The sequence below is a fragment of the Drosophila obscura genome, unplaced genomic scaffold, assembly GCF_018151105.1.
Source record: "Drosophila obscura isolate BZ-5 IFL unplaced genomic scaffold, ASM1815110v1 contig_29, whole genome shotgun sequence".
Lineage (NCBI taxonomy): Eukaryota > Metazoa > Arthropoda > Insecta > Diptera > Drosophilidae > Drosophila > Drosophila obscura.
In genome coordinates this window covers 329,954-342,334 of record NW_024542816.1, presented here as the reverse complement: position 1 = coordinate 342,334, position 12,381 = coordinate 329,954, and the positions used below count along the sequence as shown (strand labels likewise).

The following is a 12,381-nucleotide window of genomic DNA, read 5'->3' as shown; positions in this document are numbered from 1 at the left end:
ACAAAAAAAAAACAAAAGAATATAAAAAAGCTAAAACTTTGTCTTGTGAAAGAGGCCATGCCCCTTGAAATCCATGCATTCAAATAAGCAATTCTCGCTGTGGCAATGCAAAGTGATGCAATGTGCATTCCACCTGCAATGGTTCATTCATTCATCATTCTGTTTGTTGGCCAAGGGCATACATATTCATTCACGGTATTCATGGTATACCAACAGAGTTTTCGGACATCAGAAGAAAATTAGCATTATTCTGTTTCGCAGGAAGTGAAAAATTCAAGCGGATTTTGAATTGTATCCCAAAATTGTATTAATTTTCTATAAGATTGGCTAAATACTTATTTAACAAAAATGTATTCAGTTTTAAAATTTGTAAGATGTCGGTGCCACGGTATCTGCAGATTTAAATAACTTATTTAGAAATATTTTTCTCTCAAACGAAATCCGGAGTTTCTGATTTGAGATCCCCGAAGACATTTGAGAAAGCCACCCTTCGAAGTTAGCGCTAAGCTGCAACCAGATGGCAGCCCTCTCCCGGTCTGGCAGCACTTTTTGGCTATACCAGTGCTTCACAGCACTGATCTGTAGTGTTGTCAAACGTTTGACATATACTTATCATTTCGGGCACTTCTACTTATTATTATTAACAAATTCCTGTTTTCATGTGAATCGTGCTCCAGTCCAAACACGGCTGAAAACCAATCCGGTGGCAGTAGAAAAAATTTAGAGTACCAGGTAAATATGGCCGTTGATTAGAAAGTGCAGCAGCCACCTCGAGAACCTTTTACCTTTGCCCCGTTTTTTTTTTAACAATTTACAAGTCAGTTACAAAACAGCCGATACTGCCGAAAAAGTGCTTCTTATGCTGTACGGTTTTTGTTGTTGTTGTTGCTGGTGCTGCTGGGTGTTCTCGTGACGTACAAATTAGCAAAGATTAGTTTATGGTTTTTTTTCCTGGTTCGCGGTCGTCTGTTTTCGTGTCTTTGTTGTTTTTGCACTTGTGCAAGTGCAATTGATTTTTGTGTTTGTTAGTTGTTTTGCCCTGTCTTTCGTTCTTTTTTACTGGCCTCTTTCCCACCATCCCTCTGGAGATACTTCATTGTGCCATTGTTTCTTTGTTGTTATTGGTGTCAGTGTCGCTCCAAAAGGGGGTTGGCAGCACACGCTTTTGCCGCCTTACCACCCCGTAAAAACTGAAACTCCAAGTTCAGAACATCGGATTTGGGTGTAAAATTGGTCACAGCAGCCCCCAGTGTGTCCGTTCCATTTATTGTGTGGCAAAAACGCTGATTAGCAAGAAGACACTGCACCTCACCGGACCGACCCCCACACCCCTACCCGGCCGCACACCAGCCAGTGGCACAGACAGTCTTTCGTTGCTCTGTTAAACGCGCATGTGGATTCGTTTTATTGGTTCTCCGAGTATCGTATGATAATCTCCCTTCTATTGTTGTTCTTGTGCTTTTCCGCGGGCTACTCGTACACATACGCACGTACACAGTCACGAACACGTGCGCATGGGGAGACGCTATATGTGTGTGTGTGTGTGTTTCTGCGTGTCTGCTAGCCTGTCGAAAATTGTCACCAATCTAATTCAATTTAGAAATAAAGTTGTGCCCGCATATGTAAAGGGAAAAGAGGGAAAAGTGCACACATATATGTATCACAATGTGTTGCCGTTGCCGTGGGAAAGTCGCACAAGTTGTGGAAAGTTATTTATTTTTTAAATAATTATTCAATCTGGCAACGCCTGCTAGCGCGGTTTTTCTGCATAAATTTGAAACAAAATAGTAGTAGGCCCCGGCGATTACCAGGATTACGATAACGAATGATGTGTCGGATGTGTCATAGTGTCATTAACTAGCATTCTTGCAACTCAAATTCAATTCAGTAAAAGAAGAATTTTTGTTTTCAATAATATTGGCCTCAATACCTAAATTGGAGATTTTTGCATCTTTATTTTTTTCGTTTTCATTCTTAGCCGCTTGCAAACCGCTTAAATGTCACTACACTCGAAAAGGGAAAAGGAAACAGCCGCCACCAGCACGAAAAGCCATGCCCAGAGCACACGCCACACGAGCGGCAGTAGCAGCACGAATAAACACAGCCACAAAAAGCAGCTACCCAACGGCAGTCTAAAGGCCAATTCCAACACCAACACCAAACCCAACCAAAACTCCAACAGCAGCAGCACCAGCAGCAAGGTATCCATTATGCAGGCCACATTATCGGGATTGGGACCGAGATCGGGATCAGGATCAGGATCGAGCTCCTCCATCTCCCCGTCCACCTCGTCGTCGACAAACCAGTTGTCGCAGGTACAGGGAAAATTCCAAATGAGCAAAAAGGAGAAGAACCAAAAAGACAAACAGCGCGAGAGGGAGCGCATCGAGCGCGAGCAGTTGGTGCTCTGGCGTCGACCCCTGGACACGTCCATGTATTGTGGCCTCGAACTGCTGGCGCTGTTCCGCACTTGGAGCGCAAGGTAATGTCCACTGGCCCAACGGATGTTCAGTCCGAAAACAATACTCAAAATACTCAATTCTTATCTTTCAGATTGGTGCAGCAACGTCTCCTGCTGGCCGCTTTGATAGTATTAGGCATTTTATTTAGCATAACTTACAGAATCGATGGACCACATCAGCTGGCCATTGAGCTGGTGCGTCGGAACACCTGGTTCTTTGTCTACTGGCTGGGACTGGGCGTTCTCTCCTCAGTGGGACTTGGCACCGGCCTACACACGTTCCTTCTATATCTGGGGCCCCACATAGCCAGCGTCACGCTTGCCGCATACGAGTGCAATTCACTGAAATTCCCGCGCCCTCCATACCCAGATGAGTGAGTAAACTCCCTCCCAATCGTGATGTGTGGCTCTGCATTGACCGCTTTATTTGTTTGACTCACCTGCAGCATCATCTGCCCGGAGGAGCCGTACGATAAGCGAGTGCCCAATCTGTGGGCCATCATGTCGAAGGTTCGACTGGAGGCATTCCTTTGGGGCGCCGGCACGGCCCTGGGAGAGCTGCCGCCCTACTTCATGGCCAAGGCGGCGCGACTCTCCGGATACGATCCGGACGATGCCGAGGAGCTGGCCGAGTTTGAGGCCCTGAACGCCAAAAGGAACCAGAAGAACCTCAGCCTGATGGACAAGGGCAAGCTGTTCATGGAGCGCGTGGTGGAGCGCATCGGTTTCTTTGGCATCATGGCCTGTGCAAGCGTAAGTGGGAACGGATGTAGACAATCCCAGAATCCCGTACTGACCAAGAAATCCTTTGCAGATTCCCAATCCATTGTTTGATTTGGCTGGCATCACCTGCGGCCATTTCTTAGTGCCATTCTGGACCTTTTTCGGCGCCACACTTATCGGCAAGGCCATCATCAAAATGCACATTCAGAAAGTGTTCGTGATAATTGCCTTCAACGAAACGCTGATCGAGCGGGCAGTGGATCTGCTGGCCTCACTGCCCTTCTTCGGTCATAAGCTGCAAGAGCCCTTCAAGGCCTTTCTCAAAAACCAAAAGCAGCGCCTCCATCGGCAGCAGCGTGGCACCGGCAAAGGTGCTGCTGTTGGACCCGATTCGGGCAATCTGCTATCAAAGATTTTCGAGACGTTTGTAATTGGAATGGTGTGCTATTTTGTCGTGTCAATTGTTAACTCACTGGGACAAAGCTATCACAAGCGTCTGCACCGAAAGACTCCCTCACCGTCATCACCATCACCGGCTCCGGCAACGGCCTCGGCGGCGGTCAAGGCAGTACCAGTGCCTGCGACCACGCCCACGGCCACGGCCACATCAAAGAAGCATGCCAAGCAGCGGGCCCTGCGCGAATAGGAAGCGGAGGCTTCAAACCAAAATCCCAAGCCCCAAGCCCAAAATCTCTTGTGTTGATAGTTTTTCGAGACATCCTATCCCCCTCCCGCCTGCAAACAAAACCCGCTTCCCATCCAAGTTTTAACTTATTGTACCTTTTTTTTGTTCGTGCCCTTGTTTTAGTCAAATTTGCAACCATAAAGTGAACGCTGTGTATGTAAGAGATGTGAGGAGGCGGAGACGGCATCCGGCCGGTAGGGAACGGAGACGGCGCTAGTTCGCGAACTTAGATTAAGTGCAAAAAGTAACGCAAAAGAAGGGGAACAGCGTAAGGAGCAATTGAATTACTAGTAAAAAATTAAAAACAAATATAAAAACAACAACAAAAATTAGTATAAAGCTGCGCATGTACATACATATATATATGTGTGTGACTGTACTGTGGAAAGTGAATGAGAAAGACAGAGAGAGAGAGAGAGAGAGAAAATAAGTGGGAGAGAGACAGACAGAGAGGGACTATCTAGTCGCTGATAAAATGTGCAAATTGTGCGAAAAGACATTGAAACGAAGAAGTGAGGAGCAGTAATAAAACGGTCGCTGAAATGCTGAAAACAAAAAGAAATATATACGAAAAATAAACGTAGTATGAATAAAAAAATGCACAGACAGACTCATTGGGCTAATCGGGCGGACTCCCTTGATTGCATTCCAGATATCCGCTCCATTTCGCTGAGATTTCCAAATCACTTCCAGATCCGTTGCCAACAGTTGACACTTGTATTAAGACTCTCCAACCCACGTGATGCCCCTACGCCAGCTTGAAGGACATCACATACAGGACGCGCCACCCGCTTAATCATATTTAAATTTTCGTGTAAAAACGATTCTTCACGTTTACGAGAAATGTTTAGGGCAAAATGTTGCTGCTTGTTTTGGAGATCATTCAATATCATTCCGTGGACTTCATCTGCCAATCCGGAAGGTACTCGTCAAAAACGCTTGTCCGTCTGCGCCTTAATTCAGCAGTCCAATATTTTATGGCTAAAAACGATTGCCCCATAAACTTTGTTCAACTCATTTGTTCAATTCCCGCCAACATTACCAGTGTTGACAAAACCGCCTGAAGCAGCAATCAGCTAATAAAACATATAGAAAAGGTATGTGAGCTTACAAAGTTGAACGAACTATAAGAATGTTAAATCATTAAAACAAACGTGCCATCAAAATATGAAAATGATCAATGAATAAAATAATATATTAATGCAGACAGAGCATTGACACTAACCATACAGTATATAGAGTGCCAGTTCATACAACGAAAGGGGCGCAGCTGATCCCTGCCCAGCACCCCAGGTCTTCGGCTAAGTTGCCCGACCTACTTGTGGTGCTGAGACGTTCGGGGTCGTGGGCCTGAGACGTTCGGCAATTTTTCGACATGTTCGATTCATGGAGGAAACAACTGGAGATTGCAAAATATGTAAACACGACACAAATTTTGTATCAATTCTTATTTTCCGAAACCGTTTTGAGTTTGTTTTGAGTTTTGTTTCCAGGTTACGTAAATGTGTGTGTGCCATGTATTCACACATACTGTGTTGTGTGTGGGCTCTACAATTTTTGGCAGTTTGAATTGGTTTTTCGTTTTGTTTGAGGGCTGATGTGATGTAGCGACCTGTGCTGACCTGCCGCAATATAACTGAGGAATGGGCAGAGTGGGTGGGGGTGGGAAATAAATACAATATATAAAAATTAAAGGTATTAAAGAAATTGTTTCGCTGGCTCCGACCTTATACAAAATATATTTCTCAAATTTTACTGACGCAAACACTCTCGTTAAGAATAGCGATTTGAAAAAGATGAATATGGTAGCATTTATACCACGGAATTATGTGGAATCCTTTGGTATAATCAAAGGTGTTCCACTAGGTTTTTCGAATGAGGAAATCAGGGAGAACATAATGTCAAGTATCGCGATAAAATCGCTAGAAAGATTTGCAAGGAGGGAAAAAATGTTGATAGATGATACCAACTCAGAATTTAAGTTCATACCAACAGAGACGGTAAAAATCGGGTTTGAGGGTGCTGACATTCCAGAAAAGATCTCACTTTTCGGGATATGCAGGCATGAAGGTATATCAATATATTCCAAAAGTACGTCAGTGCTTTAACTGTGGCAGAATTGGGCACACTTCAGCCAGATGCAAATCGGCGAGAAGGTGCACCAAATGTGGAGTGGGAGATTGCATCGGAACATGCACGGTTCTAAAGTGCATCTTATGTAACGGGAAGAATCATTCAGCCAGGGACAGATTTGTTTGCCCAGTATGGGAAAAAGAAAATGACATTAATAAGATTATGACAATAAAGAAAATAGCAAGAAAGGAAGTGCTAAATACCTATTCAGTCCATCAGAATTATTCACAGATGGAAAATTATGAGGTTAATTTTCCCAAATTAGTCAGAACCGAGGAAAATATACAAAATAAAAACATCCAAACCAATGAAATACTCAAAAAGCATAGTTATGCTAGCAGAGTAATTCAAAGACCAACCATTCCCATACAAAAACCACATTTTCAGCTAGAAGCTTATACAAACGATACTAGTGACCATATACCGGTCGCTGGTTATCAAATTCAGAAGAAAACAAATTTACTATCCAGCAGGTTATAAGCATGTTGTCGCAGTTCAGTTCAGTAAGTGGCATACGAAATATGTCCAAAAATTACATCAATACCAATGAAAATACAACGAAAATACCACAAAGGATATATAGGACACCAACAGAAGAAAATGAGAAAAGTTTAAAGTCTCGACGTGAATATGAAGTGCTTACAGCATAATATTCAATCGATAAAAGCAAACAAAAATGATCTTGAATTTTTTTTAAATAATGGAGACTTTAGTATTGCCATTCTGGCTGAAGTTTTTTCTCACGATCTCAGCTTTAGGAAATTAGCAAATTTCAATTTAATTGAAAAATACAGAGATGATGGCTATGGAGGTGTAGCGATCGCTTATAGAAACGATCTTAAAATGAAAAAGATAACCTATGAATCTGATCAGGACATTGTCATTGCAAGCACTACCCATAATAAACTAAATCTTTTTATCGCTTCCATATATTTTGAACCAACAACATCGTTTGAAACGTTTAAGCAAGCTATAAATACCCTTCTGGAAAAATTAGACCCCTTTGAAAATGCAATTGTGGCAGGGATTTTAACGCTAGACACATAGGTTTTGGTGACACAATAAACAGTAGAAAAGGGGCTTTTTTAAAACAAGCGATGAACAATGCAGGATATGCTCTGGTAAAATGATCGATGTCCTACATTTAGGAGAAATATAGATTCAATTGCAGGGTCCGTCTTGGACCTCACCTTTGTAAAGGGTATTAAAGTTCAGAATTGGAATTGTGAGAAACTGTTTCTGGGAGGTAGTCACCACCACCCTATAAGTTTTGAATTGATTGGAAGAGGAAAAAAGCTAAGTAAGTTTCTAGCTAAAAACAAACTAATTAAAAAACTGGGAAAAATAGATATAAAAAAAAACATAGAGACTTAGCCAAATGCATGCAACATGAAATCAATGCTGCTACCTTTGAAGTTGACAACAAATGGCCAAAGTTATGGTGGGATGAGAGGTTAGCCAAACTATTTAACGAATTCTCTGAGGCCCAAAAAAAGGCATGCTCGGAGCCAGCTTTTCAGAATTATTGCAAGGCAGTAGATCTGAAAATCAAATGGAAGAAGGCTGTCAAAATTGCAAAGAAAACTAGCTACGCCAGAAAACTAACAGAGCTCAATGTGAAGGCAAATACTAGGGAAGCCTGGAAGTTTCTAGCTAACCTTAAAAATTGCAACATAGAAACTCAAGAACAATTTGATTTAGAAAAAGCTGGGTCGTACTTAGTATGGCTAAAAGAACAAGTACCTGCTGAAGCCAGAAGCATTGATGCCACTTTGCATGCATCAAAAGAAAACGAGAATCCGAAATTTACTCTTGAAGATCTAGAAATGGTCCTAGGTCGAAAAAAAAAACTTCTGGAGGCTTTGACAAGATCACTTATGAGATGCTCAACGCATTAAACAGGGATACTAAGGCAGAATTAGTCAAATTCTACAACAACAAAATTGCAAACTGTGAAGTACCAGCTGAGTGGCGCACGATTAAAATCACGCCAATCCCAAAAAAAAACAAAGATCTATCAGACATAACAAATTTTCGACCAATATCCTTAATTTCGGTCCTGGCCAAAACAGTTAACAGTATTATCAAAAGCAAGCTTGAAAAATATATACAGGACAACGAAATTCTACCCTATAGGTCTTATGCGTATCAGAAGGATAAGTCAGCTGCAATGTGCATTAATGATGTGATCAATGAGGTAGCTGCAAGGAAAAAAAGCAAGGAGCATGTGATAGTAGCGGCTGTTGACCTAAACAACGCTTACAACTGTGTAAACTTGAATTTTTTAAAGATGTTAATGGAAAATGAAAGTTTTCCAAAAATGTATGTGGACTGGATTATAAGTTTCATGTCCATTAGGTTGCTAAGACTGGGAGATGCAGTAGAAGTGGTGCAAGGGAGGATTACCCCAGGGATCATGTCTTTCACCACTACTTTTTAATATCTACACCAAAAGACTCCATCAGGTAGGGGACTGCAACACACAAATCATGCAATTTGCCGACGATTTTATATTGGTGTCACACGGGTATAACTATGCGGCCGTAGTTGCAAATCTGAAAAACAAATTAAACGATTTTAGCCTATTATGTGGCGATCTGGGTTTCAGTTTCAATCCTAGCAAATCTGTGATTATGAACATGGGAAGGGAAGGTGGAAGGTCTCTGAACATAGAAGTTAAAAATGTTCTAATACCTGTGAAAAAAAGCTTTTTGTTTCTAGGTAGGCTTATAAGTTCTAACATGTCCAATACCAGTCATATAAAAATGGTAAAAGAAGTAACTAGGAAAAGCAGTAGGCTTATACAATTAGCGACAACTATCAAGTCGGGACTGAAACCTAAGACTAGCGTTAATATCTTCAAATCATTTATAAGAAGCAAGCAAGAATATGCAATTACCAGCTTCTCTGACATGGGAGTTGGGTCCAATAAAGACATGGAAATTGCACAGGCAGGAGTGCTGAGAAGATGTGTAGGTGTGCCTCCTGATACAAGCAAGCACGAAATCTTTGTTGGCGGGTATAATGCCTCCAAGTTTCAGGGCTAAGTGGCTTACAGCCAAAGAACTTTTCAAGGTCAAGAAGCTGAATCCCAGGATGTTCGATAGCATAAGACGATCAAAAGCAAAGACGAGTTACACTTGTACCTTAGAAGAATTTAAAACTTTCTTCGACAATTCACAAAGCTGTGATAATTATAAACACTGTAAAAAGATTAATGTAAGAGAAAAAGAAATGACAAAGAACAAAGAAGAATACTCGAGGAGGAAATCACAGCCAGATTCTCTGAAATCTTGGAAAAATATTCAAAAGAAGGCTGGAATATTCTGTTCACAGATGCATCGGTCACGCAGGACAGGTGTGGTATAGGAATTGTAGAGTTACCCAGTGGAAATATATATAAATATAGAACAGTTAATAGGCTTTCATCTGTAGGGGCCGAACTGATAGGTATTAAAAAAGCGAGTGAGATATGTGCCAATAATGGATACAAGAAAGCTGTTATTTGTTGTGATGGTCTAGGAGCGATAAAACTAGTAAACAATGAACAAACAGACTCATACATAGAAAGAGACATTCACAATATTATCGACACATCAGGCATGCAAAAACTGGATATTCTATGGATTCCAGGGCACAAAGGGGTAACGATAAACGAAAAGGCTGATACGGCAGCAAAAGACGCCATACGAGAAGGGGAAACCATTTACATTCAATTTAGTGTGAAAGAAGCCTTAAGAGAAATTAAAAACTCCTTAGAACACAAGTGGAACGAGGAGTATAAACAAAAATGTAGTAACAAGTGCACTAGTTTAATCGAAATCTTTCCAAACATACCCAAAAAACCATGGCACTATAATTTAAAATGGAATGCAAAAAGCATAAAGACAATAAACAGACTGATGACAGGACACACGTACGATAAAGCCTTTCTATACAAAATTAAAGCGATTGATTCGGATATCTGCGAGTCATGTAATGTCACAGAATCCGCTGAACATCTGCTTTTTAAATGCCAAAGATTCGTCCGTCTTAGGGGTAAGTATCGAATTTTTAAATATTATAAGGATCTAAATGAACTCTTAATCAAAAAGAGCCACTCCACCTCAGAAAATTGGCACAGTTTATAAAAAGCGCTAATATGGACTTTTAAGCATTTTGTGATAAATCATTTTAGATTAATAAAGTATAGGGAAATGACTTTTAACGCCTGTCAAGCTCGCTGACAGGAAGTCTGTGCAGGCCAAAAGGGGAGGCCTGTAAAAATTACATAAAAGATACAATTTTCACAAACAAGTTTTTAAACAATACTTTCGGAGGTTTTACACTCTTCGAACTCAAGATCTCACTAAACACATATTCTGGAGACACACCTTGGGCCCATCAAGCGTCCGAAACTGAATAATCGGACAATAAGTCATACACCAGTACCTGATCAATGTGGCAACACAGCTGCGATCAAACCCCTGTCATCCATGCGATGATTTAATCAAAAAAAAAAAAATGTCGGAAACATCTGAAGACGAGCAAGCGCAGCTGCAAACAAGTGACGAAGAAGAGCTCAGTGGCGAGGAGGAAGACCAGATAGAAGTCAGACAACGAAAATGATGTCAACGAAGGGATAGCGGCGATGAGGATGAGGCCGCTAGAAGTGGGTCTGAGTCGGACGGTGCTGCACCAACTGAGGATCAAAAGTTAACATGGAAGGACCTTGTATGTTACCGTTAACCCCGCATCTTGAACAAGTTTTATTTAACATTTGATCGGTCCACAGGGTCTGAACGACACTCTGTGCCAGGCATGCGATGAGCTGAAATGGAAGGCACCGTCAAAAATTCAAAGGGAGGCCATACCAGTGGCTCTTCAAGGCAAGGATGTGATCGGCCTGGCCGAGACCGGTTCTGGCAAGACAGGGGCCTTTGCCCTGCCCATTTTGCATGCGCTGCTGGAAAACCCGCAGCGCTATTTCGCGCTGGTGCTAACGCCCACACGTGAATTGGCCTTCCAGATAGGCGAGCAGTTCGAGGCGCTTGGTAAGTGCTCAACTAGTTTTTGATATCAGAACTTCCCTTCTGCACAATGATGTTAAACCAGTTTTGATTTTGTTGTTCAACGAAACCATGAAATTATTATTTTATTTATTCGTCACTACCTCTGAGCAAATACGGCTAGAGGCACGAAACGGATTCTCCTATAAACTCGCATCTCATGCAAGCATTTCCATTTGTCTCTTTCAGGCAGCGGAATTGGCATTAAATGCTGTGTGGTTGTGGGTGGCATGGACATGGTGGCCCAAGGCCTGCAACTGGCCAAGAAACCGCACATAATCATTGCCACACCGGGCCGTCTGGTGGACCACTTGGAGAACATGAAGGGCTTCAATTTAAAGGCCATCAAATATCTGGTCATGGACGAGGCAGATCGAATACTCAACATGGACTTTGAGGTGGAGCTGGATAAGATACTGAAGGTATTGCCACGCGAACGTCGCACATTCCTGTTCAGTGCCACAATGACCAAGAAAGTGAAGAAGCTGCAGAGGGCGTCATTGAAGGATCCCGTCAAGGTGGAGGTCTCCAACAAGTATCAGACTGTGGAGCAGCTGCAGCAATCGTACCTTTTCATACCCGTCAAGTACAAAGATGTCTATCTGGTGCACATACTCAACGAGCTGGCCGGCAATAGTTTCATGATCTTCTGCAGCACCTGCAACAACACTGTGAAGACGGCTCTCATGCTGCGTGCTCTGGGTCTGGCCGCCATTCCCCTTCATGGCCAAATGTCGCAGAACAAGCGTTTGGCGGCGCTCAACAAATTCAAGGCAAAGAATCGCTCCATTCTAATCTCCACAGACGTGGCCTCTCGCGGCCTGGACATTCCGCATGTCGACGTGGTCGTGAACTTTGACATACCCACCCACAGCAAGGACTACATTCATCGGGTGGGTCGCACAGCTCGAGCGGGACGCTCAGGCAGGGCCATCACCATTGTCAGCCAGTATGATATTGAGCTGTATCAGCGCATCGAGCATCTGCTGGGCAAACAGCTGCCGCTCTACAAGTGTGAGGAGGACGAAGTGATGGCTCTGCAGGAGCGTGTGGCTGAGGCGCAGCGCACGGCCAAGCTAGAACTGAAAGATCTTGAGGACACCAAGGGCGGCAGAGGTCACAAGCGTGGTGGGGAAAATCACGATGATTCCGAGCACTTTGCAGGTGCGCGCAAGCGCATGAAGCCCATGGCCAATGGTGGTGGGGGAGGGGGTAAGGGCAAGAAGCCCTTTGCCAAGAAAAACTGGAGTAAGGGAAAGCAGAAAAGATAATAATAAATTAATTTTAAGTTATTTAAGTCCCGTTTTATTTAATTGTCATACAATTCGGAA

General features: G+C 42.7%; 2 protein-coding genes across 2 annotated transcripts; both read left to right on the top strand.

Moving 5' to 3' along the window:
* Positions 1-588: 588 nt before the first annotated feature.
* On the top strand, positions 589-4,227 carry LOC111077520 (vacuole membrane protein 1). Its single transcript, XM_022371825.2, has 5 exons — positions 589-732; positions 1,979-2,482; positions 2,554-2,835; positions 2,908-3,214; positions 3,276-4,227. Exons 2-5 carry the CDS (start codon positions 1,998-2,000, stop codon positions 3,828-3,830), a joined length of 1,629 nt encoding a protein of 542 aa, XP_022227517.2. The 5' UTR covers positions 589-732; positions 1,979-1,997; the 3' UTR covers positions 3,831-4,227.
* Positions 4,228-10,490: 6,263 nt separating this feature from the next.
* LOC121404648 (probable ATP-dependent RNA helicase DDX47) lies at positions 10,491-12,381 on the top strand. Its single transcript, XM_041594493.1, is given in 3 exon segments — positions 10,491-10,715; positions 10,777-11,035; positions 11,240-12,381. Coding segments are annotated over 3 exon segments (1,551 nt in total). The 5' UTR covers positions 10,491-10,505; the 3' UTR covers positions 12,322-12,381.

Excerpts from the sequence above, each read along its gene's own strand:
- LOC111077520 (XM_022371825.2), top strand. The coding sequence starts at position 1,998 with ATGTCACTACACTCGAAAAGGGAAAAGGAAACAGCCGCCACCAGCACG. Across the intron at positions 2,483-2,553 it reads TTCCGCACTTGGAGCGCAAG|ATTGGTGCAGCAACGTCTCC; the intron begins GTAATGTCCACT and ends CTTATCTTTCAG. Across the intron at positions 3,215-3,275 it reads GCATCATGGCCTGTGCAAGC|ATTCCCAATCCATTGTTTGA; the intron begins GTAAGTGGGAAC and ends AATCCTTTGCAG.